We start from the raw sequence: 26,530 nt of genomic DNA, 5'->3' as shown, positions 1-26,530 counted from the left end.
TCTTATGCAGCTCGCAAATGCGATTTTATGGACAAGAGAAATGTATATATGTATCTCGGGAGAGAAAACCAGACCGCAGGAAGAGAATACGTCGAAAGAATCGAAAGAAACTTACCGCGTGCATTTACCGACATTTATCGGTGGCAGAGCGGCTAACGTTTATTTATTTAGGCCACCAGTGCGTCATTCTGCGTTACATATATCGAGAGTTTCCGGAACAAATATGCATTTATATTCTACGGACTTTATATACGTTGTAACATTACGACATACACGACAGACGGAGCGCGCTCGTTGTCGACGACGCGAGCTTCCTGCGTTCATTGGCTTCAACGTCAACGAGTCGTGTCGAAAATGACAACGACGCGATCAATCTCGGATTAAAAATAATGTAAGCCATCGGCTGCGCTCGAACGCGAGATGCATCACATAAATCAACGCATTTATATATATATATATATATATATATATATATATATATATTTTGACATATTCACGAGTTTGCCTTCGATGCATTTATCGATCTCGGCCGATCGATCGTTCGACGACGAGATTATTGTACGCCATGCTCCGCGCGAACGTGGTCGACGATCGCGCGAATGAAATCGCGTCGATGTGATTGACGTATTTTATGAACAATAAATTTCACCATTTGTGCGACATATTAACTAGACGTGAACTCTTGTAAGCTGCTAAAATTTATTTGCCCTCGGCGCGATAAATCATTTCGCGGGAAGAGGGGGAGAAGAGGAGAGAGAGAGAGAGAGAGGGAGACCCATACATAGTATATACACACATCCTCCGAAGCAGAACCGCACGCGCCCGCGTCAACGCGAATAAGGAAACTACGCGATAAAATATTTCATAGCGGCTGCTCCGCTTGAAAACGTGACAAATCAAGCGTCATGTAACGGCGCGATAAAACATCGTATCGAAAACTTGAGAAGCACGAGAAAAAGGACAAAAGGAAAGACAAAAGACACGTTTTTTTTTTTTTTTTTTTTTTTTTTGCGAATTCTAAAATATCTCGCGAGACAAACGTTAACGACCGCATTTAGGGACAAAGCTGATCCCGTTTCGTTTATAGCAGAATTGGCTTTAGAGTAGATTCTCCGCGTACCGATGCTTTTACGAACGGGTGATCCAAAGTTTTACGGTCCGGTTCATCTTCCCGTAGCGCTCCTCGCGTTTTACTTCACCCGCGCGTTACAAGCCAAGGTATACCCGTAATGTACAGAAAACGACGAAGAACAACGGAGAAGAGAGAGAGAGAGAGAGAGAGAGAGAGAGAGAGAGAGAGAGAGAGAGAGAGAGGGGGGGGGGGGGAGAAGGAGAGAGCGGTGGAAGGAAAGAGGCGGAAAATTTCGAGCTTTCCAACGATACGCTATTGATTTCGTTTCGGCGATGCACTCTAACGTGTATCTATCTATCTTTCTCTTGTAACAGATTATTTTCACTCTTTTTTTCTCTTTCTCGCGCACAACCGCTTGTCTCCGCAGCCGCGTAAACAAACATTTTCCTTCGCGTCGCCCTCGGTGCCACGAATGAGCGCGTTCGATCGGCACAAAATTTTTCTGGAAAAGAGCGCGAGCGCGAACCGCACGGATCGGGATGATTGAAACCTACGTCGATATTGCGCGCAACGGTTTGTTTTTCGGTAGCTTTTGTTTCGGCAGCTTGTCCATAGTCCCATGATCGACAATGGTGATTGCAATCGCCATCGCTAGCGTTTTGACAGTCGTTTCTCGTTTTGCTGTCGCGTATATATGTCTCGCCTTAAATAGTTTTAATAATATCTTACTATTTACTAAGCAGCGATATCTTTCCCTATCGACCGAATGAAATATCGATCTTTGATCTTATTATCTTTTATCACATCGAGATGTATAAATGTTTGCAGAATGTTCTCAGCAACATATTATCTCATTTTCCAGTCAATGTGTTTACGAGAGTACTGAAATAATATCAATTTCTTGATATTTAATCCTTAGCTATTCGCGTAATAAAAAATTACATGCGATACTAATGTCTCCCTATTGATTTTACTACACTATTCCTTTGAATTTAAAATTTAAGACTTTAATAATAAAAAATTTAGAAACTCGTTCCCTTCTTCCTCCCTCCCTCACATTTCTTTTTGTAAAAAAAAAAAAAAAAATACGAACAAAAAATCAAATTACCTCGGTGCGAATACTCAAATTACTTAGATCAACTTTCTCGAGTTTTTAAAAAAGTGTGTTAGACTACTATCGCGAAGCGAAACTTTTAAATGTAAGAGTCCATCGTCTAAACTGCTTCTCTTATAGACATGGAGATTGTAGTTTTAACCCGGAGTCTGTGATTCCGCATTAAGTAGTTATTAGCGAAAGAAGAGAGGAACTCGCAAGAGTCGAGTAAAATTCAAGAAACGGAATAGCGAATCTCACCGAAATGACTGAGGTCTCTTTCGCGAGCGCACGTTTCCTCCGTCAACGGGCGCAAGGCTATGCTGCCGTCGATGCGTATCGCTTAAGTTTATCCGCGATTACAAGCGCGGCTCGTTACACTGTTCGCTATTATAACGCGCCATAACGCGTCGTTATCCGCGCGCGCGTGCATCGCCGGAAGTGCATACAATGCCGTCGTATCAAATCTAGCCTAGGCCAGTAGCATCGTGTTCGTAACCGGTCCATACATACGATCTCACTCTCTCTCTCTCTCTGTCTCTCTCTAGACTACGATGTACTGCACTATCAGGGATCCCCCGTTTCGCAACTGCTCTAATAACGTATGGTCGAGAGAGAAACTCCGTTCCGCGAGAAACGTCCGCTTCGCTGTCCGCATCGGTTCTCGTTGCATGCGAGAGATAGAGGCAGAGAGACAGAGAGAGTTCGTGCATACGTACGTACTTGCGTACATATTAACGGCGTGCATGGCACACACCAAGCGCGCATCCATCGCGCATTACAAACATAATTTATATGGCCGACCGAGCATCCTCGTAACGCGTTATCCCGGGGATTTGACGGACTACCGTCGTACTCTTTTTACGATAACAGCGACGAATCGATCGTTGGCGCGCAGTACGACCGTAGAAATCATGATGCGATTATGTCGGTTGAAATAGAATGCCTTGTAGATAGAACTTGAATAAAGTATTCTATTAAAATTGACAGTCCATTCTCAGAATATTTTAATGCAATTGATAAATTCCTTGCAATTTTTTCCAAAAACTCAAAAAAAAAAGAAAAAAAAATCTAAATGTAACTAAAAAAAACTGCAGATGTCTCAATCAGAATCTTTCTGAATCGAAATATTTTCTCATTCTAAAAGCGTCGTTTCCGAAATTGATACTCTTTTTTTTTTTTTTTTTTTTTTGCAAGTTATAAATACAATTTTAATAGTCAAATTTTTATTATATTAATTAAATTTGGTTACGTACTTTCAATCTTGCGTTTCGTGTCAAAATAAAGTGCTTGGCACTTCACGTATTTCATTGATTCTATATTTCATCGCTCTCGTCTGACTATACGCGAACTTTTTCCCTTTTACCGCTTATGACCACAAACGCGTATCCTTTCTGTTTCTCACGTGCCATTCCACTGAAACGCATCCGATTTGATGCCAAACGTCTCTTTTGTGATTCGTCGAAAGAACTCTCGAGGATATATATTAAGAGTCCTTGTGGCCTAAGGCTTCTCCCCAGGAAACTGAAATGATCTTCGGCACGGATGCCTCGCTTTTATCGCGAGATATTCGAAGAGGAAATTGCCTCGCGATGTTACCGAATCGAGATCCGCACCATCGATCCTTTCCCGATCGCATCGAATTTCGGGCACTATGTATATACATAGCGTTGCAATTTATTTGTAAAAAACAAAGATTTGTGATTCAAATATAAATTAAAAACAAAAAAAAAACAGCAAATTTGGTTAATAAAAAATAAATAGCTAACCGCACAGCTCCATTATTAATCCGAGTGAAAATCGTAAAATTAATTTCTGTGGCGTTGTATTTCAATTTTGATCGAAATATAAATTTCTAATAAGTAGAGCTTCCTTGCTAAGCGTCAGGGAGAAAACTGAGCAATTCGTTACAGCTCGATCATTTGTCTTCCTCTCTATTCGCGTGACTCGCGTTGACTCGACGACTCTCCGCGTTTAGTTATTATTCAAGTCTCGTGGTTTATTACGCGTGACACCGTAACGTTATATGCGCTAGTCGCGGCAGCGGAATAAATTGAAATAAGGTGGACGCGCGTAAAACTTGGCGCGCGATAAAGAAGAAAGGAAAAATAGAGAATATTTTTGAAGGCGCGCGCCGATCTTCTTTAGTCAACGCAGAAATGGAGGTGTTTTGCGAGATGAAAGTCGTTCGGCGTTAAAAGCAGAGACCGATTCTCAATTTCCAACGGCAGGATATGATATCCTGGTAAACGAGAACTGGGAACATAGTGATCCACCACAAAAGAGAGATATTTCCCCCTGTAATAGCGCCGGCCATCGGCGACCGAAGGTGAAGAGGAGAGAAAGAAAAAGCAAAGCGGGACGAAGAGGGCGGGGGTGGGGGGGGGGGAAGGGGTATAGGGAGCGGATGGGTGGAAAACAAATAAAAGTTTTTCGATCCCGAAAACTTTTTATAGCGCCGCTACTTTTACCGTATTTTTTGTCACGGCGGTAAACGAAGCCCGCGATTCTTAATAACGTCGGGATGTCCTATGATATTGTTATAGCAGCGAAAATATCATAGCGTCGAAAGGTTTCGCATGGATGAAAAAAAATCGCTCGGACATGCACGCGCGCGCGCGAGATTCTCTTCTCGACCGTTATTGCCTGGCGTTATCGTACAATCGTAAATGCGCTACCATCCTCGCCCATTGTCGGGCCGTTTTCATTGTTTTCCATTAAATTATAACTACTGGATTATGCCCCTTTGCGCGCGCGGACGAAAATTATATTTACGTGTTCGAATGGAATGGAATAAATTAGCTCTTAAACAACGCGATAACGCTCTACAACTGGATCCTACTCCTTTTGACAGAGTTGCAATTAACATGATATTTTGAGAGAACTTTGGCGGAAAAAATTTCAATCTCGTGGTAGAAAATAATCAACGTAAAACAAATAATTATTGAATTATTCGAGATCTGAAACTAATTAATATACAAAAAGATCGATACCCTTGCAATCATTTTCCCGAATTCGAACTTGGTACGAAATGTGTACAATTGGAACAATATTACAGGATTTTTTTCAAGGCACGCATGCGAAATTTCGTTGCAATAGCGAGCACGTTTTCACACGATGGAAAACGCGTGGAAACAACGTGCGAAATGCGTGTCACGCACGCCGTGTCATTTTGACACCTATCAGTCGAATGAAAATCATTATCGACACAGCACGGACGCAAATTTGGTTAACGAAAAGTAAACGTCATAGCTAACCGCAACCGTCCGTTATTAAAGGTTTTTCCTGCGGTTGTGGCTTGGAATATTGCATTTTCATCGCATATCCTATATTATATGTTCATCGCTAGTCTTTCCTTTTTGTACAAATATTTTGGGATGATTTGAGATTGGTCATTTCAAGGCTGTGACATGCGTTACATTTTTTTAATAAACGTTTTAGCTAAAATATACTTTTTCGAGAATTATAGAATTATAAAAATTTCTCGTTGCAAACAATAACGTAAAATAGTCTGGAAAGTTTCGTTAATGTTTGATATATGTTATAACAATATGTTGTAACGGTATATTATAACAGTATGTCGCAACAATAACGATGAATTTCATTATAATAAAATAAATTTCACCTATCTAATATGAAAAAAGATTTAATATAAATTAAAGATAACATTACTAGGGAAATTTCGAAGATTATACATATGTTGTTTATATGCTTTAATATCCGACAAATAAACGAAGAAATTATATTTTGCAAAATCGTGAAATTATTTATGTGATATTAAGTACAATGTGATAAAATATCGACGTAATGTTAGCAGCAAACGACTTTCCCTCCTTTTACATATTGAAATTACGTTCGAGCTATCGGGCAGAAGATTTTATCAATGAATTAATGCACGAATTAATGCCGCAATTACGATATGTACGGGAAGAGCATCAATTGTCATAAAATGTGCTAATATTCACGTTGAATAAAAAAAGACATGTCCGGCACGATATCGTGCGATCATTCTGTTACGAGGAAAATACTTAATATAATTATCGTTTAATGATCTAAGCAATCAGTCGCGAATCAGGATAATTCTGACATAAAACACAATAAAACTGAGGCATCCGTAGATCTAAATAAGACGACAAATGGATGCAATTTTTATTTATCGTTATTAAGATAGACAAAAAATTATTTTTGCGAAAATTTCTTTCTCTATCTGACGCCATGATGATTATTGTTAATATCGATGAGATAATTATAATTATGTATATATTTTTTTTTTCTTAAAAAACTAGATCCAATGATAAAAATAATTTAACATTGATCTGGAAATTGAAAATTTGTCGCAATTCGCAAATTTATCCTGTCACGGGCCTGCTTCGCGATCAATTCAGTAATGCAGAAATGTGAAACATGGATCGAAGATCGTCCGATGCACTTCCACGTCCGGTGCATCGATGGCGGTGGTCCATAAGTCACCGCGGAACTAAATCGCGCCGGATGTCATCATTTATGTAAATAGGTTAGCCACGGCTTGTTAGATCCATAATACTCTTCGAGTGAAATCTCCATATGAATATTGCACATTAATGCGTGCCATGCCGGCCCGTTCATATGTTAATATCTTTATCGCGAGTATATAGGCGCGGTTATAGATGTGCGGGGCGATGTGCAAATTAACGTTTTGAAACGCAAAAATCTCCTGTTTACGGTCTCTCGCGTCTCTTTACCATGTGAGAGCACTCGCTGATATTTCCGCATTCGGCCGGGTCGGGAATGTCCCTAATTAGCATTTGCTCTCGTACTGCCAGAGGCTAAAGTGGAACCCGTTAACGTACTTTGACGTCCACTCATGCTCATCAGAATTGATTTATGATCATTTTCACCCTGTTCACAACTCGCGAGTAAGAAGCGCACGACCAATTCCTTCCGGTAAGAGTCCACAATCGAATCTTGTATTATATTTCACAATCTTGTCACTTCATCTTATGCAACGATAATAGTTAACAAATTTTGACGATAATATATTTAATTTGATTTGATGAAATCAATTTGATACAGGGTAAATTTAATGAAATACTAGAGATACTTTTTCATCGATAAAAGCTTATATTATTGATTTTGTAAAAGCAAATTAGTTAAAATCAATCGCTATGCTATACAAATATGAAATAAATCAATTAAATTTATCCATATAAATAGAGAAATGTTTCAGGAAGTAAATTATACCTGAAAAGCATTCATATATCCTGTGATTTAATTTCGTGTAACGAGTCGTTAATTAATCACAACTACGACGTAATCCATAATATTCTCATTATTGTAGACGATTGGAATTTCGAGTTGGGAATTTTAAATATTTTCTCTCCTTTTCCCCATCCGGTTACATGGACGAGAAGTGCGTGTATACTCAGTCAAATTGAAACTCATTTCATTAAAGAGACCGCCAGATGCGAAATCGTTAGGAATTTCCTTACCAGAGTTTCATACCCTCGAGCTTACCTATTCGTTGAAAGCCTAAGGAGGAGTTAATTAAAGCCATGCCAAAGGCGTTTATGGATGACGCTGGAATTATGAAAGTGCTACAGAGGAACCTAAAGTGCTCGACATTATCACTGATATACTTAAAGAAAACAGTTGATTATAATTATTCATTTTAACCCATCTCTCTTTCCTTCTACAATTAAATTATAATTTACTAAGAGGAAGAAAAAGATTGTGTGGAAAATTGTCGATTTTCTTCATGTTAGAAGCTTAGAATATTATTTTCAATTTTCTAGAACAAAATATATCGTTTTATGATAAGGATCTGCTTTTCTCAATATACGAAGATTCGTTTGATGGAATGCTATAAACGGATTCCTCAAGATTATAGAACACATTATAGCAAGTTTACTTTTTCAATCGTTAAGATATTACGTGTCGAAAGAAAACGCGCTTTCCTTGGCACTCGATAAACCAGTAAAAGCCGATAAGTGTGTTTGCAAAAGGGGCCACTCGAGGGTTACGGCTCGATTTTCACAATAAGGGCAATTTCGATGGAGAGGAAGGGGTGGCACTTTGTGCGACAATCGCAGAAAAAAAGAACTTTTCGTTCGCACAATGACCCTGATACACGCTCTATCAATCGTTAATAAATATATAACGCGAGATAAATAACGAAGAACACGAGATGTCGCAAAAAATTGAAACACGACGGGCCGTCGTCAATCATATTCTTTGATGATCGCGGTTGCGTCGCGAAATTTTTCTTCCTCTTTTTTTCTCTATTGATATCCGCGCTAGATTTTTTTTTTTTTTTTTTTTTTTATCTCTGAGGTACAAGTCGCTACCGCGTAACTACATGGCTCCTTAATCTGTCAAACTGTCGATAAAGAAGTGGGTCGCGATCAAAAGAACGAACTCTTGCGCAACCTGCTTGTCAATTTACTGAAATTGTATTTTCTTTGGACGCCGATATAAAGGGGGGTCCCGGTACGACAACTTGCGTACGCTCGACGAAGAAGACGTTTAATTAAAGCAAAATTTTTAATAAGCGAAACGAACGATTTAAGCATTAAACATTATAATAATATAATATTTAGATAGAAATTTGTAATCGCTTGGGCACGTGTCTTTTTTTATCGCGATTGCATCACAATAATTGCTGGATTAAGATAGTACAGTGGAGGAAATTTAATCGAAAACGACTGCGATTATATGAAAGACGTGTAAATTCCATACGCAAAGCAAATATTTGCTTAATCCACTGCTCGCGCACGATGTGGTACGTATTTCGCTTCGTCGAACAACTTCTTGCGGTCCGGCCAACTTTGGCCTGTTACATAGGCGCGCAAATAATAGCTGCAGGAGCATCTCGTGACGAGCATGCAATCTCTCTTTGTAATTGAGGAGCCGAGTGGCGTAGGTGTCTTACTCGAGGATTTAACGGCAGATCGGTGTTAATTATTCCAATGTGTACTAATTGCTGATTCGGTGGATTATCTGGTTATCTACTCTGGCTCGCCCGTTGTCCCCCCATCGTCTCATCTTATCCGTGCGTGTCTCTATCTCCTTCCCCCTTCGCTTGTGGCTTGTAGTAATCAACTGTTACCGTACTCGTGTGAGCTTAACGTAATGTAGAATCGCCCGTCTCATTTTCGAAATGCGAGTTCCCTCAATATCGAAATCCTTCGCATTATCTTGCGAAGATCCATCGTCCTAGTTCTGTTATATTACACAAAAACTTTTAATCGATCATTACAAAACTGCAATGTGTGCAAGACTTGAATCAGATTTTACTATAAACTCAATCGATATCTCTTTCGTGCACATATTAACGGTTCTATGAATATTATGAGAAAACTTTGGGATGTTAAAAAATACGCGAACGAATCTCGATGAAAACGCTAAGCTAAATTACGATTGTCCTGGCAGTGCTCCATTAAAATACATTTATCAGATAAATATATGCGATATGCTTAAATGGGAAAAGCATCTAAAGCGATTACGCTGCGTGAAAAGTGGCTGGATAATAATGGCCTGATATTAAAATCACCACACCGAGCGGCCTGCTGGCTCGGTCAAAGGCGGTTAATGATAATTAATAAAAATGTGGCTAGATTAACTCCGCGTAACGAGGATTATTTCGCTCGCGGCGCCGTGTTATCGCTTAGAACAACGATTTAAAAAATTAACCCATTTAGTTAACGAACGGGCCGAAGAATGCGCTATTAGAAATTCGCTCAATGAAGTTGGACGAGAGATAATTATCTTGGGGAGAAATAACTTCATCGAGACAATTGCTTCGATTATATAACCGATGTGCGATCGTATAGATTTAATAGCGGATTTTTTTACGACCATCTTAAAACATTAAATTTTTTAAGTTAACGTCGACGTGGCTGTTTTATGCGCGATTTTAAAAAAATTCAAGTATTCACAAGATTGCAACGGCAAATGCGTATCTCGAAAAGGCAACCGGTAAGATTCGCGGTAGACTAATCTTCTTGGATTTATGGGCCAACCCGATAATGTCCTCGCTTTCCTTTCACCTTAATTCTAACCTCAGCCGTTCATCTCGCGGGGGTTGCCATGATATTCCATGAACATTTTTCCATTTCCACGTTTTTCACCGTTCCCCGAGGATCCCTTTCCATTTCCGGATCGCATTAAGCCTCCCGGCCCCGGCGTACAATAGAATTTAACGTGACTATCTTTATCGATCTTTGCGTAATAATGACGCGAATATACAGCTACCTATTCTTTCAACGAAATTACTTATTTCGCGTCTCTTCTTTTATTTATCCACGGCTTATCCGCGCGTCTACTTACAAACGACGCAATCTTTTCTACATCGTAGCTTGGCATATTATAGATTCAATAGACGCGTTTTCATCAAACAAGAGAATTACAGATAAAATTACTATCGATAAAGAGAGAGAGAGAGAGAGAGAGAGGGGGGGGGGGGGAATAAGATGGAACGCGTGGCGAACTGCGGCGCGATTTCCGACAAATGCAAATCTGGGTCTTTTGTCTCCGCGTGGCTTAACCTCCGCTGTTTCTTTCCGCCTGTCGAACAACGCGAACATCAAGCCCCACCGACAATGGAATTTCATTTACATTTATGAACGATGCGCGCGCGGTTCGAGTTGTAACGTTACTCGGTCGACGCGTCTGCAACCGTCGATGGGGCAGCAAATGTGCGCGACGGACAACGGCGCTCGTTAAAAATTGAATCTATTTGCGCGCCGGGGCTTGAAATTCAAATTCGACGAGAAATATCCACGGATGCCTCATGGATATCCGCCTGACTCTCCGAGCTATAATCGATATATCCATCGAACTCGTCGATCTCCTCGCGTCACCGCCTGGCCGCGTACATCGGTCGCGGATCCATTTCGACGGAGAGAAATGACGTCGGAGCGAAAATATTACATTACGCGGGATTTCGGGAGATTAAAAGTACCGCGCCGGTAACCGTAAAAAACGCGGCCTTTTCTCCTCCCTCTCCCCTCTCCCCCTCCCCCCTTCCCGATGTCCGCGCGCCGCCACCTTCGATTTTCATGGAAAGCTTTCCACGCGAGCGGGAGCGAGAGCCGCGTAGCACCGTTAAATAAATTAGCTACGCGCGTACCGTGGCGCGGAGCGCGAAATATATACCGCGTTAAGCGAGCGAAATCTTTCAGAACGCCGTGGAATTTTTCATTTTGCGGCAAAATGCCTTTGACTCGGTTATCTGCGGATTGTCACGCATCACCGCGTAAATATGATTATTTTTTCCTTTAAAAAAAAAAAAAAAAAAAGAGAGAGAGAGAGAGGCTGAAAGGATTTTTAGTAATCGTTCGCGTATAGGTGTATACTGCATGTAAGTAACGCATAATTTTTCCCGTTTGCATAATCCCGCCTCTCGTGCGATAAAAAATTTTATATTTCTAAAAAAAAAAAAAAAAAAAAAAAAATTTATATTTTTCACTGCGTGGAATTCTTCCGACATCTTTGGGATAACGTTCGAAAGATAACAGCTGTTTGTCCCACATGTTGGACAAACTTTTCCGTCTTACTCCTCGCTTGACGTTCCATTTTCGTCAGTTTATCAGCGCAAATATATGCGTCGGACGTTTATGTTGAGTGAAGTATGCGCGAGAAAGTCTCTCGGACCGTGTGTGTCCCGACAACAACGGAGAATCTTAATTAAATTTTCCTTGTACACTCATAATTATAAAATATTTAGAGCGCATCCAGTATATTGCAAGTAGAAACATTAATACAGTTGATATTAATATAGTCGTAAAAGGGAGCCTCGCAGTTTGTTCTCATTTACCGGAGGCATCATGGGAGAAAAGAATTTTTCTCGAAGCCGCGCCGTGACTTTTCGCCAACTTTCCCCGAATCGTCGTTCGCGATCTCTAACTTTAACGAAAGTTACGAATATTGACGAGCGATCGTACATGCGCTCGCGGTTAGAAAGTAACGTGGCGGTTTAATCTGCACTTCGAATGGATTAATCGCGGAAGCCGAGCGACCGACGAGATGGTTTCTGGTTGCTAGGCGACAGAGTATAGTAGTTAGGATGAGCGTAAAAGCCCCTGTGTGTCCGTAGTCTGCTAAAGTCTAGAACCCCGTGTCCCTTAATTCTAAGCTACCTAATCTGAGAACGCTGCGAGTCAGCCCAGTATAATTAAACGTTTTCCATGTCCTTGCGTTTTTACTTATCGCGAAATCGTTCCCGCGCGAATCTCTTTGACAAGGACAAATGGGAAAAAGAACTTTACACGTCGGTTTTTTTTTTTTTTTTTTAATACGACGTTCAACGCGACATTTAACTCGATATTGGGATCGAAATATATCCACCGTAATATCGTCGTATATCAACTTAAAGTTTCTCTTTCTGGAGTAAAAAGAGCATCGAAAATAAGACGATTAAAGCGGCTTAAAAAAATTGCCTTTTTCGAATTCGCTAACTCTTTTGGCTATTTAAACTGCAAAAAAAAAAAAAATATCACGAATATATAATATACATACTACATCTATGTTTTTAATTATGTTTAATTGCAGAATAATTAAATATTCGCTAATTTATTCGACTAAATCATAATTAAAGATCTCGCGTTATCGTACGTGCTCTCGATAAGGAAATTAGTAATTAGTATTACATATTGTTCTCTCGATTAGCGTCGGTTATTATCATCATAGGGCGACCAGTAAGATACGCGAGGGCGAGAATTAATTGACCCGGTAGATCAATGAACACGAAAGTCCGCTGCCCTCGTTAAAAACGCATAACTTCAGCGAGAGAGCGTAAATTCCGTAAGCGCTAAAGGAAACGAGATAGTGAGCTTATGTCGGACGGTCTCGTGCAGAAAAGGAAGAAGCGAAAAATCGAAAAAACGTAGCGGAAGTTACGAGGGAGAAGGAGAGAAGAAAAGGCAGCGAAAGAGGCCAGGCGCAATCCTGGCGGGTTACTTCCAGCACATATTTTTGTGTTAATGACAATTATTATCCGGCAGACACGCCAACCTAGTTTTTTCTGCAAATTCCATAGATAATTATATTATCCGTTAAATTATTTTCTTTCAAAAATGACGGCGATTTACAAATCATTGATGTCCATGTTGCCGAATGTTACGTTAATAAATCGAATTAGGATATAATACTTCGTTTTAATTGAAAAATTAAAAATGTGATTAGCGCGGAGCTAGAGAATGTACACATCAGCCCTCTGTAGAAAACTACTATAATTACAATATATTAAAAAGATGAAACTCGTATCGATTGTATTTTTCTTTATTAAAAAAAATATTAAATTTTCACGAAACATTATGAGACACTTCTTTATATCAATGTAACTCATTTGATATTAATGACGGTAAGCTCTGGAACAGAGCTGGGCTGTTTGCCAGATTTTCATTATGTTATCTATTCAGACAGATTTTAAGAATTCCCGGCATACTAACCGTAATCTAATTAACCCGAACAACGTATAAGCAGTCAACATATATATAAGGCCGAGGGCAATTCGAACTGGTATCCCAAAGGAGCAGATAAGACCGTTGAAATATCGACAGCGGCTGAAGGGTGTATAGAAGCTGAGACAGAGAGATAATCCTCGGGAGAGCTTCCCGCCACGGAGCTCAACCAGTCAGAGATAATCACCGTAAGGCAAGCGCTACACCCGCGTAAAACGGTATCGACGTCGACCATCATCCCGAATTTCAACGAGACCGCGATGAAGATTCGTTGCCGAATCTCCCCCTCCCTCCCTACTCAATCGTCCATCGCCGAGTAGGACACTCGATTCCTCGAGTCCTCCACTCACCCATGTCATTAAATGCCGTGTCCTTTCGGACAATCGCGCTCCATGAAGTTGGATTTCGAAACTCTCGAAAACGCCTAAGAATCCACGAAATTCGTTAAGTACCTTACAAGCGGATAATCCACGCAGATTAATGTAAGCGACATCGTTTAAAAACTGCACGAGACAGAAGATAAGAGGGATACTAATATATATATATATAGAAGATAACGGTAGTAAAGATAACGGGTTTACGCTGGCAGAATAGATGAGACAACAGGAATTTCTCGTAACGAAATTTACGATTCGAGAAAGAAAGAGAGAGAGAAAGAAAGTCGAGAACGTTCTCGAGAAAAATTACGCGCGTGTCTCTGTAATGTTTCGAAGGGTTTATTAATCGTGGAGAACAGATTTGTCGTATTCAAAATATACAAGGGAGTCTTCTCTAGCGGAATAATAAGATCGACGATAATGGTAGAACTTTATTGCCTTATCTCGGCAAACGAGATTCAACGGCAGAATGAAAATAAATCACATAGCATCGTGAAATAGTCTTGTGAGACGCGCGCGCGCGCGATGATAAAAGTTCGCTGCGCAAAATTAATTTCGATAACTACGTTGAATCGCGTTACATTATGTACGTTACAGATTGCATTCCTTCGCTTCACATCGCGAGTGACACGCGACGTATTTCTAATATGCCGCTAATATAAATCATTAGATCGAAGATGCGCGTTATATGAAATTTCTACGAGCAAAACCAATAACGGTGCACGTTTTAGCGTAATATAACCGCAAGGTGCATTAGATTAACGTCAGCGTGTTACAGCACAAATCGAGATTTGCCTTAAAATAATATATATATATATATATATATATGTTTCACGAAAGTTTTCGTTGGAGAGACGTTATAATTATATAACTTGTATAAACGCGTACTCTAAATTAGGATTATAAATATTTCAAATAGACGCTGCGTGTTACGTTGCATATCTAAATATATTATAGATAGATAAAGAAATAATCGGCAATTAATATAAACGCTTTTTATAATAAAAGTGTTCCTTAATACGGTATTTTTTTTTCCTTCATTTTCGTTCGAAGGTTAAATAGCCATATCTCTCTGTACAAATGCGCTCACCAAGCAATGCGTATATATTATAATATAAGGGAGATTAAAATACTGTCTCCGATTATATGATTCACCGTCCTGCTGCGTTTTTCCGCGCCAAATATAACGAAGAGTTAATATGCGGATTAATACGTTCGCACGACGCCGGCTGTGCTCGCCGAACGGCCATTTCGTCCCGCAGATATGCAAACGAATCTGGTCAAGTTGGCTTATCGCATCATCGATTTTCGGTCGACGGTATTTAGTGTGCCGACGTGCTGATAATAAAGTCGGTGGCTCGATGATCGGAAAAGTCACGCCGGACATAAACCGGGCGCCCGGCAGTCGGATAAACGCGAAAATCGAACCTCCGTGCGAACGTTTATCACATTTCTCCAGCCCCTTAAATCGAGGATATCACGTACACGTTTAAAGCGATTCGGCAAAACGTATGGGAATCATATAACAAATCGCGCTTTCGCGCTTTAACAAATCTTCGACGGACTCTTCCCAATTGAGCAAAAGGAAGACGAAATTTCTCAGAAATTTTTAATTCTCTCTATTTATCGATGATCGAATATCATGTAAAACTATAAATAATAGATTCATTCAACGCTCTGACAAAATTAGAAGAAACATGGTTTCAAATTTCCTTTTTAAACGAATCAAATGCGGAGGTATACATGCAGAAATAATCATACGCTTATACGCAAACATATAATGCTCGGTTTATTTTTACTTAAAGTAAAATACTTTAGAATTCTTTCTACGTAATGGTACGAATATAATAGCTAAGTGATTAAAGCAATTATCCGAATTAGAAGCTTTATTCAGAAGCATTACTGGAAAGAGCGTCTGTGGAGAATACCAAAAATATCCGAATCATCGGAAAAGTTTCCAGAGAGAGAGAGAGAGAGAGAGAGAGAGAGAAACACGCTTTACGCCCCAATGGATTCTGCACAATCACCGCTACACGGATATGTGCTCGCGTAATCGGCGTCGCGGCGTCGCTCGTGTGCGAAAACACCTTAAAAATCTCGGCCGATGGACGATGCGCGAAATCGTCGAGGAGCGGAAACGAGGATGGGACGAACCGAGGTTGAAACACTATGCGTGTTGTGTGTGTGTGTGTGTGTGTGGATGTGTACCCCACGAACTGTGCGATAAAGTAGGCATTTAAACGCGTCAAATAAATCGTGCCATGGCCAATAAATCTCGGCCCCGTTCTCGGTCCGGCCGATCGCCCCGGCATTTCGGTACAAGCCCCCTCGTATCCTTCATGGCTGTTCGTTACGAGACGTTAAGAGCGCCGTTGGCTTTTGCCGCGTGAATTCCCCGCACATGGCCACGTCACCGTCCCGGCTTCGCCACGTATAATTTTTGACTTCGTCTTTTTGGCAAGCGTGAAATTGGTCAGTGCCGCACGTTTCGCCTCGCTCTTGCGAATTTCAAATTTCGGAATATAGTAAGCGTGTGTACACACGCGTGAGACAGAGAGAGAGAGGGGGGGGGAAAAGAGAGTCGTGTCTCGGCAATGTCTTTGAAGGTGCACAACGTGGGTGAAGCCTCTTGGAAGCGCGCTTAATTAAAAGGTCTTGTTTATTCAAAACGTTGACACTGCATGTACAAATAGAGAAGCGACATGACCCACCGTATTATTCATACTCGCGTATCTCGCGATAGAGCAGCGGTGGAGAAAAATTCGGTCATAGTTTTACGGTTTTCCCTTTTGTACATTCATTGAGATTGCTCTTGCTCTAACAATGTACCAGCTTTAATAAATGTTTGACCGAGTCATTCATTATTTAGAGTATAGAACAGTTATTTGAACATGAGATGTACGATTTCAAGAATGAAAATTGCATCAGATATTTACATTACGCTTTATGAATTATAAAAATAATGCCGAACGAATAATAAAAATAATGTCGATTTATAATAAGATATTTATAACGCGATTTAACATTTCAAAAATGACCTAAACCTACAATAAGGCATTGCGGAAATAACACGCGGTACGCGTTATACGTGCAATTCCAAAAGTTGTTATCGCGCGAAGAATCCGGTCAGATAGTCCTGTTTTTTTTTTTTTCACCAAGCGAGTCTCCGGAGGATCCAACCAATCAGGATCCTTATAATTAAGTTTTCTGTCTAATCTTCGCAATGGCCGATTAAGCCAGCAACGTTGGAATGCACGGGTCCGCATACACATAAACATAGCAATAGCACACAATTCCTGAAATTACATCCCGAGCAGCGGAGCGAAATGCCTCGTAGAAGATAAAAGATTCGCGACGGAAGCGGAAGGATCTCCCGTGAGATTTTCGACAAGGATCAAAACGTTTCCCTTTCAATCTCGTTTTCATCCATCCGCATCAATCTTACTCTCGAAAGCGCGATGCATCCATGGATTTTGATAACGAGACAGCCTCTAACGGAAGCTGATGATTTCTCGATGACAACGTAATTGATACTCGCGGAACGGGGGGGGGGAAAAAAAAAAAGTTTAGCAAATAATCTCGCGTGGCTGTATCGGGAACGATTTTTGTTTTACGCCAATACGTTACGGTATTTTGCACAATTCTTGATTGCTCTGTGAAAAACCAGATAAAAATATTTCTGGTAAACTGAATCACCGCGTACAAAAAACATCGCCGTCAAAACGTATGTGGCATATGCCGACTAGTGAAATATTTAAATCATATTGCATTTTAACATTTTATATTTCGGCTCGCGTACAGTACATTAAAGTATAATATAATTTAAAAGGTTTGCACATATTTCCTACATTTATATATATTTTCAATTTTATATAACGCTGCGCGTGTCTTTTTTTTTTTAAGCTGGAACGACGTATATCGATTACTTTTAGCCGACACTTTGTTATGAGACGAAAAACACGAGTTTCTTCCCTAAGAATTTAACCTACATTGTGACCGCTTTTATATTCATCAAAATGTCATATAACGGTTTAATGTTGAATTTAAGCATAAAACAGGTACAAGATAATCAATCTTGTAAAGTAAACATTATAATAGCATATTGTAAAATTAGATAAGAAAGCATTTATTACGAGCTAAAGAGAAATAATAGATTATTAAATATCGCGAGTATGGATGTCAAAAAATATCTTATATTAGGAGCATAGTTTCAGTTGTCGCTAATTGTGGTATCGCGTATCACTCGCGACCGGATTAATCGTTTATCGGAAAACTAATCAAGTAACAGTGCGCGGAAGTGCGGGTTATAAATTAATCCGTTATATCCAAACATATGTGTACGTGGTCCTGTAAATGCATGTCGAGGTCAACGTGGAAATTATATCCGTCTAAGGGAGGAAGAGGGGGGAGGGGGGGGGCGAAATGTTTTTCATACGTACGAATCCTTAATCCGGCGTCAGCTGCAAAATTCGCGTTGAAATGGGCGAATGGAAGGCTGGGATTTGGAGTGAACGAGACGAGAGATGTATGACGGCGTGATCAACGACGTCACGTATCTCGTATTACCTTTCACGATGCCGTGGAATGGTTTACGGCCCCGGAATTAAGGCACGGAATTAACATCGGCCGATTATGTTAGCTCGCGTTTGCGCCAGTCTTAATTAATCCTGCTTACTTATTCCGGACTTGAACTGATATGGTGCGTTTAATCCGCGGTCTTTGGCGAAAGAGATAACGTTTCGTCATTAGTTTCTCTCTGAGATCGACAAAAAAAAAGAGAGAGAGAGAGAGAGAGAGAAGGGAAGAAAGTGTACAATTCTCTTATAATTATCAGAGATATTTATTGTTGATATGCATTCTCCATTAAATTAGAAAGAGAGAGAGAAAGAGAATATTACACTTTCGAGAGAGTATTACTCTCTCTTTCTTCCTCTATATATCTCTTTCACATCTGAAAAATTTCGCGTAAGACAGTTGCAGCTCATGAAATCGAAAATAAATCTGGCAAGAGTCTTTGAACGGAATTCACGAATTTAAATGAATTTATCCGCGAAAATCAACCTTCCAACTTCTCGAGCAAATCTGGACTCTTATATGCAAGATATAGCGTGCATAATATATATGTAGTAACGCGATCGCCCTTTGTACTACCTCGAATTTAATCGTCGAATTTAATGAAAGTGTCCGGCAAAAACTCAAACGTTTTCCAGGCTATTATTCGCGCGACATGCGATGAAATACTCATTTAACGCTCGTTAAATACACGTTGGGTGTGCTTCTAGTTTACGCCCGCTCTCCGCGCTCGTGTGGAAACTGCGAGAGGTCTCTTTCCGATTTATTTCAACGCGACGCAAAAGACGAATGAAAGTCGATCCGACATCGAGCCCCGAAAAGCAAATGGAGATAGTGCACACGCGAAAGAGACAAAAGTAATTAAAAGTCGCGGGACCGCGGCGATCATAACCGGCAACGACTGCCTGTGTCAGTAGGGCTCGCGCGAAATTGAAATTCCATTTTAATACGTTTAACACAAAACGCGAGAAAATTAAGCGGAAGAATTCCGGGAAATTGATCAGCTGCCCGCGGGGAACACGCTAAGATCGATAGTCCATCCCATCTAATAAGCGCGTTCTCGCGGCATTTATATTCCTAGCCACTTTTCTGATATTACGGAGATAAATGATCGGTGAGGGCCCCCCCCGGTGGGGACCCGGGAGAGAAGGAGGAGGAGAAAAAGCCCGGGTTTTACCGGGATGTTGTCCAAATACGCCCACCGTTTGCACCGAAACGCACGTTGCATCGGCAAATTGAAAATGTGTTTGGCCGTGTATAACATTTAGGCTTCGCAAATGTTTTTCAATTCGACATACACATGGTAAATGGTTACTAGAAATATCGCGAAAGAGATCGGGAAATACCGAAATGGATGTACATAGCGGATTTTCGCAAGCTGCGCGCATGCTTTCGCAAATAGTTGTCCGCGTGTTACAAAAATAAACGTAACGGATATATAAGTCCGTACCTTTCAATGCAAGATTACGTTTGTTCATTATCGCCAAAGATTATTCACGATAGCGACGCGATTACGATGGTCGGAAGATGTGGGGCACCTCGTCAAAACGGCGGTTGATTTCCGGAAAGATTAATAATCTCTGAACGGAACAGCTCTCTCTGTGCAACGCCTGTCCGCGCGAGAACCTTCTCCTCTCTTTCTTCGTCTCTCACCGCTCAACCAAGTTCCGGTCCAACTTTATTATAAAACTAATATTTTCCAAGTTCCATGAGGTATTACGATAGTTTTCTGAAAGGGCCTGCCAGCGCGAATGGTAAGGCGAAATGGTCCGCGGGGCGAAACTTCAATATTCGGCGACCATAACGACACCGACTGATATATTATTTCCTACAACTTCTATTCTCAAGGTTTTGTCTGCTCCGCGGTCGGAAGAAAGGGAAGAAAACGCGAAAAGGTTTCGGCGTAAACGAGAAAGAAGGAAAAAAAAGAAAAGAGAAGGAAACTTGATTAAGAATTCCATCCGCTCGTAGTCTCGTGCGAGTGTTCTCCTTCTAGGAAACGAGAGAACCGTGATGCTTCGCGTAGCGTTGCGTAGCGAATTAAACGACCGGCGAGATATGAAGATTTAATAATAAAATTGCATTGACCCAGGTACTTTTTTTTTTTTTTTTTTTTTTTTTTTTATGCTATATGGCAGAACGCTGGAAAGGAAGACTCGCACGGTCCATCTCTCAAATTGATCCCCCGCTACGGCAAGCTCGATAACGATCACGATACATCGCGCAAATTAACTCTTTCGACCGGATCGAAATGGCTCGAGTTCGCTTCGACGAATGTGTCAATAACACGATCGATATCTTCACATTGCACGAACCTTAACATGGAAGCTCTATGCGCGCGTGCTCTTTATGTACCTCACTGCATTCACAAGTCGGTATTCGCAACCAGTTTTTCAAATTCAAAGGCTTGAAATTCCCTTCGTCGCGGAGGGCATATAGATCGATATCAATCAATCGTTATAAAATAACGAATAAAGAAGATTTCCAATTTTCAACGCTTTCGGGTTTCTAGCAAGAAATTATGCAGTTTTCAAGCGATATTCACACAAAATTATGGTCCTAAGAAGTAATTTTTATTTTTGAAATAAAATATATATAAAAAGAGAAAAATATATTTAAAAAAATCGCAGACATGTTTTTTTTCTCGTATTTTTTATCCAATCTTAATTTTTCTATGTTATTTCTCTCTCTCTCTCTCTTTCTCTTTTTCATATTCGCGATTTCCATATTCGCGGCAGTTTCCCAGAATATAACTCCCGCGAGTATATATACATGTGAAAAATTTTCACTGTATATTATATTGTTTATATACTATACAATAGCGCAAACATATTCTACTTTTTTGTATGCATTACATTTTGTGTTTTCATTCTTCGTTTTATTACAACGAATATCGCTACTGATAAATTTGGCTTCATCGACGGTATCGAAAATCGTCGTCGGGAAAATTCGTGGGAAAATGGATAGGAGATGTCGGAGGAACGGGAAAAGTAGGAATCGGTCGCAGGGTCAAGGGATACCATGCGACCTAGAGAAAAAGGCGGAAAGAGGAGAGATAACGAAAGCGAGAGACGCGACGGAGAACAAAGGGTGCTTTTATCGACGTCGCGGTTCTTATCCTCGGTAATTCCTTTTATTTTATCCGTTTCTTCTTTTCCGTCGACCCTCCGTAAGAAGATCTCGAGAATCGGTACTACCACGACGTACAACCCGTGAGATAATCGGACCAAGATCTAGCTACTCAAATGTAGACCAAACTATCTCATAGGCGCGCGCGCGATCTCTCAGATTTTTTCCTATTAAAAATGTTTTTTCCCGAGAAAAGGCGACATTAATTCACTTCGACGTAGCAATTTGCTCAACTTTCGCGAAAAAGCGATAGTAGCGGGAATCAACAGTAAAGTTTAGTGATTGACGTTACACGGTGTAACTTCTACATGATGTTACGAAAAGAGGAATAATTGTTAAATCGATTCAGTTAATTTTTCATTTTAATTTTGACGCCTTTGTATAAAATAAGTTCGCGACAATGACAAGGTTAAGCGGAAAATAAATTTGACGCGTCAATTTTTATATCTTAATTTCTTTCCCTTAAAAGAAATTTCGCGCGCCTCCAACACAGAATATTTATGTTATCGAAGTAAATTCGAAGCGCGAGAACGGAATTAGCTTGAGGAAGGGAGTTTTTTTGCGAGTCAATATTTAACGGGACTTACCGGGTGTAGATGACATACTGCGAAATTGGAGTGTTGTGGGAATTAACACCAGGTGCCCACGATATATTCACAGCTTTCGACGTGTAACTTATGACAAGTGGTCGTTCCGGTGGATCAGGCACATCTGAAAGCAAATTGTATCACTTGCAATACAACTGCAATATGTAATTGTAAAAATTAATTTTATGATTTATAATTTCGCCGCACAAACTATGTGAATCTTCACGCGAATATCGACTAAACGAGTATACATACAATACCTCGGCTACTTAGGGAAGATATTGTTTAGTAATAGTTACAGTAGCTTGTATAGGCGCGATACGTTTAAAGTACAATGCTAACTCGCTTAAGCTGAAATTTATTTTCAAATCAATTATTATTATCCAAAGTTGAAGTCACATAGATGATATTTCTTACAGGCACTTTCATCGAGATATCGACATGAAACAAAAATACGTAACAATACCATGGATTCTTATGATATCCGTATTTCTGAATCAATTTTCTTGTCAATTTTCTTGGAATTGAAATGTTTCGTTGGTCGACATTTCTATATTATTTTTTGCATTATAATTAGATAAAATAAAATCAAATAAAATATTAAAAATTGTTGAACGTTATCATCGATATTACAATTAAATTTATTCAATGTAGAAAAAAATAAGTTGCGACTGACTTGTTTTACGCTTAAGTAGAGATTCAAACTAACATGAGACTAAGATGAAACTAAATTATTGAGATATTTAACGTAAACTGTTTGAAGCATCTCAATCCGGATATAACATAAGCCAACCGTGAGTGGGTCTAACATAGTAATTTCACATGGTTGTGTAAACTAACTTGGTATATAACAAACATGCCTCTTTCGTACGATATACGAGATACAATATAATCACCAAAGTGTATCCCACTTGATCGGCTTTCGTCTGCTTTGACAGTTAATTAAGCCCCCGTCTATTGAACTTTTATTAGAAAAAAATCAATCGCAAACTTTTGTATTCGAAAACTACTCATATTTTCATTATCAGAAAGTACAAGCACAGAATTATCGTCAATGAAAAAACAATCTTCAAAAAAAGTCGTAAAAAAAAATTAATCAGTATATGTCTAATCATATTTTTGCAACAAACAACTAATTAACGAGCTAATTAAATATTATAAAAAAAACCGTGTAATTCGAATAAAAATCGAAGTTAAATTTAAAAAATTAAATATCAAAAATTATATTTAAAAAAAAAAAAAGGTTTAATTTGCAAGTTTACGCGAATTTAGTTTACAGAATTTTATTTTTTATAAATATTAAAATGTATTTCATATATTTGTATTCTCGTGTAACGAACGTGTGACGTACACGGTAAATTCAATCGAAATGCATAATATTTTCATGAAACTCTGTCGAAGTCATTCATGCGGGAGAGACACGGATCGCGCTCTCTGCGGCGGCGACGGCCGCATCGGATAAGGCTCGGGCGTTTAATATGCACCGGCGGTGCAGCGCGGCGCGGCGAGATATAACATTGCGCGCACGTTGCCATAAGATCATAAATGAGAGCGGGGACCTGTAACCTCTCTCAGGATGGAGTCGTCATCTTTTTCCGACCTCGGTCGCGCTTGCGCGACTCTTTATGTCGGCTGTTACCACGCGCCGTGACACACCCCCGCGCGAGAAAAATTTCAAATGCGGAAGTTCTTCTCGCGAGAGAGAGAGAGAGAGAAAGATAGAGATCTCGGGGAGATGGGTCTCACACAAATACTGTATATAGTGCCGGGGGGTTCGATGTCGAACATCGGAAAAGTTACGAAACGGTGTGTATTGGATGTCTATGTCAGTCGTATTAATCTACGTGATTTTTGCGTAATTAAATACGCACTTGTCCGCGCATCATTTGTATCGGCTCAATGCGACGCTCGATATGACTGAAAACTTATAACGAGACATTTTAAATTCACCATTTATTTCGTTGCATTAGCTCGTATGATTTTTACGTGATTAAATGTGCACTTGTCTGCGCAATTAATACTTGCCCAATTTATATTATCAGTGCGTTAGCTGCGATACGATTTTTAGGCGATTAAACGCGCACTTATCCAATTTATACCTCTTCAATATCGTTCAATGATAATTTCGATAATATTAAATTAATTTAGTGTATCACATACGTGCATATCACGCACGCACACATGTGGATCCTTGAAAATCTAGCGATATAATATCTTCAAGTCGGGTAAATACGTATAAAATATAATAAACATCAACAAACTGTAAGAAGCCGTTTGCGACGAAAGCGGGCGGACATTACAAAAGCAAGTCGTCTCATAATTAATAAAGACTCGTCATATTAGACTCTTGGATAAACTATATTCTTTATGATATTATCTCCTGTGAAATTTGCATGCTTTTCGCTATTCATTTGTAATTCCGCGCGGAGATATACGAAGAGAAAAGTGTAGAAACGGAATAAATGAAATTCGCTATGAATACACTACCATCGTTCATGGATCTTTATTAATTTCACATAGCGTTTCCGGTCGGTAAACGAAAAAGAGAACACGTCTTGAGCGCGTTTTGAGTGGCTATCGGTTTTTCTTCGCTCAAGCGAAATAGTAACGTAAAATGAAACAAATAGCGAATCAACTCTTACCATAAGAAAATATTTCTCTTTATAATTTTTTATCTCTCCTCGTATAATCGACCGGCACATTCTCGTTTTCTCGCCAGCATTTCTTTTTATATAATATATATATTACAGCACCTATATTAATCTATTCATACGAAACTATCGCGTCTTACCCAAAGTTTATAAACACAAAGATGGATATAAATAGTCGAGTCTGCTCTTCGTAATAATTTAATTTAAAAGCTACCCGAGTTTAGATGGAAATTAATTATGTCATGAAATAAAACTTATATTTCTGTTTTTTGTTCATTACACGTTGTACACTTTACCAAAACATTTTCGAAATTGTTCTATTTTCTATTATGTATTTTGTTGTTACGTGACGATTGTTTCATTGATATCATTTCTTTCACAAAAAAGAACTCGCGTATAAGAGGTAGAAAAGAAGCGATCTAATATTAACGAGTCAGTAACTATTTGAACGACCGTAGAAGAAATGAAAAGATATGAGAGAAAAAATTTTCTATATTCTTTAATCGAAAAGTAATTTCCATTATTATATAAGAAAGATATCTGTAAGAAAATTTCTCTGACAGCTAGCTGGAGTTATAATTGGTACTGAAGAAAAATCATGTGCGACAGAGTACCAGTGAACAAGATGTCAACACTAAAACATTTCAATTGGAATATTCCGACACATTTTTCTCGTTTCAGAGAGTTCTAATTTCTCTCCCGTATTTTATAAAAAGAAAATTAAAAATTTATTTACGATCTTATCTCTGCGCTCATTCTCATAAATAACCAATTCTTCCTTAATCTATCGATATCTGAGAATTCTATTCTATTCATATCCTACTCCTTACTACCGTAATATCTAGATACGAAAACAAAGGAGATTCATAGATTTCTACTTTTTGGAGCTGTATAAAAAAAAAAAAAAAAAAAAAAAGTGCAAACAAAACATTTTATCCCTCTCACATAAAAACAATCAAAAACAGTATTTTACATACGATATTTAATAAAGAGAAATTAAAACCAATTACGAATCTTCTCATTAATCCTCGCCAAGTACTAAACAGAAATTCTCTCTCTCTCTCTCTTCGATCGTCCATTAATTCTATACCGTTTAAACAGGGTACGCCGCTCCACCACCCATCGGGCGTTGCAGTCTTTCATTAATAATTCATGCTTTCCGCTTTACGGGGTCAACAGTGGACGTTTCTTTATCCGCGCCGCAAGTCGAGCGCGTTCCCGTCGCACAAAGCCATCGACGGACATGAGATAAAGTAAAATCGAGCGAGTTGTGACGCATAAGAATTGTACTCGTTATACAGATTCCTACAGGTAACATTTTGTAATATTCAACTGACGCTGGAGAGAAGGGGAATAGAAAATATTTATAACTGTTTATATCTCTTTGATCTTAAACCGCCGGGTGCAGCAAACGCCGTCAAACTCTTTGCAAAGTGAAAAATTAAAACCGTCTAACCAATTGTGATGCATAAAATAATTACGTGATAAGATAATATAATACCATTGATATCAATATATTGTTAAAATATCTCGCGAACAATCGACGACGTTCGACAGACGTAACGTCGATTATTATGAATTATTTTAAACGAACTTAAATTGACTGGGCAT

The 26,530-nt window shown here is 39.4% G+C and overlaps 1 protein-coding gene across 7 annotated transcripts in view; it reads right to left on the bottom strand.

Moving 5' to 3' along the window:
• LOC138937418 (tyrosine-protein phosphatase 99A) overlaps positions 1–26,530 on the bottom strand; it is a 255,436-nt gene that overhangs the window by 37,657 nt on the left and 191,249 nt on the right. For all 7 annotated transcript variants that reach the window (XM_070303704.1, XM_070303703.1, XM_070303700.1 and 4 more), the window contains one exon: positions 22,269–22,392. In XM_070303704.1, coding sequence (XP_070159805.1) covers positions 22,269–22,392 — 124 coding nt within the window. The remainder of the gene's footprint in view (positions 1–22,268; positions 22,393–26,530) is intronic.

The sequence above is a fragment of the Polyergus mexicanus genome, unplaced genomic scaffold (genome assembly GCF_030449975.1).
Source record: "Polyergus mexicanus isolate NDT 795.1 unplaced genomic scaffold, iyPolMexi1.0 SCAF_10, whole genome shotgun sequence".
Classification (NCBI taxonomy): Eukaryota; Metazoa; Arthropoda; class Insecta; order Hymenoptera; family Formicidae; genus Polyergus; species Polyergus mexicanus.
The sequence above is the reverse complement of the archived record's forward strand: the minus strand, read 5'-3'. Positions and strand labels throughout refer to the sequence as shown.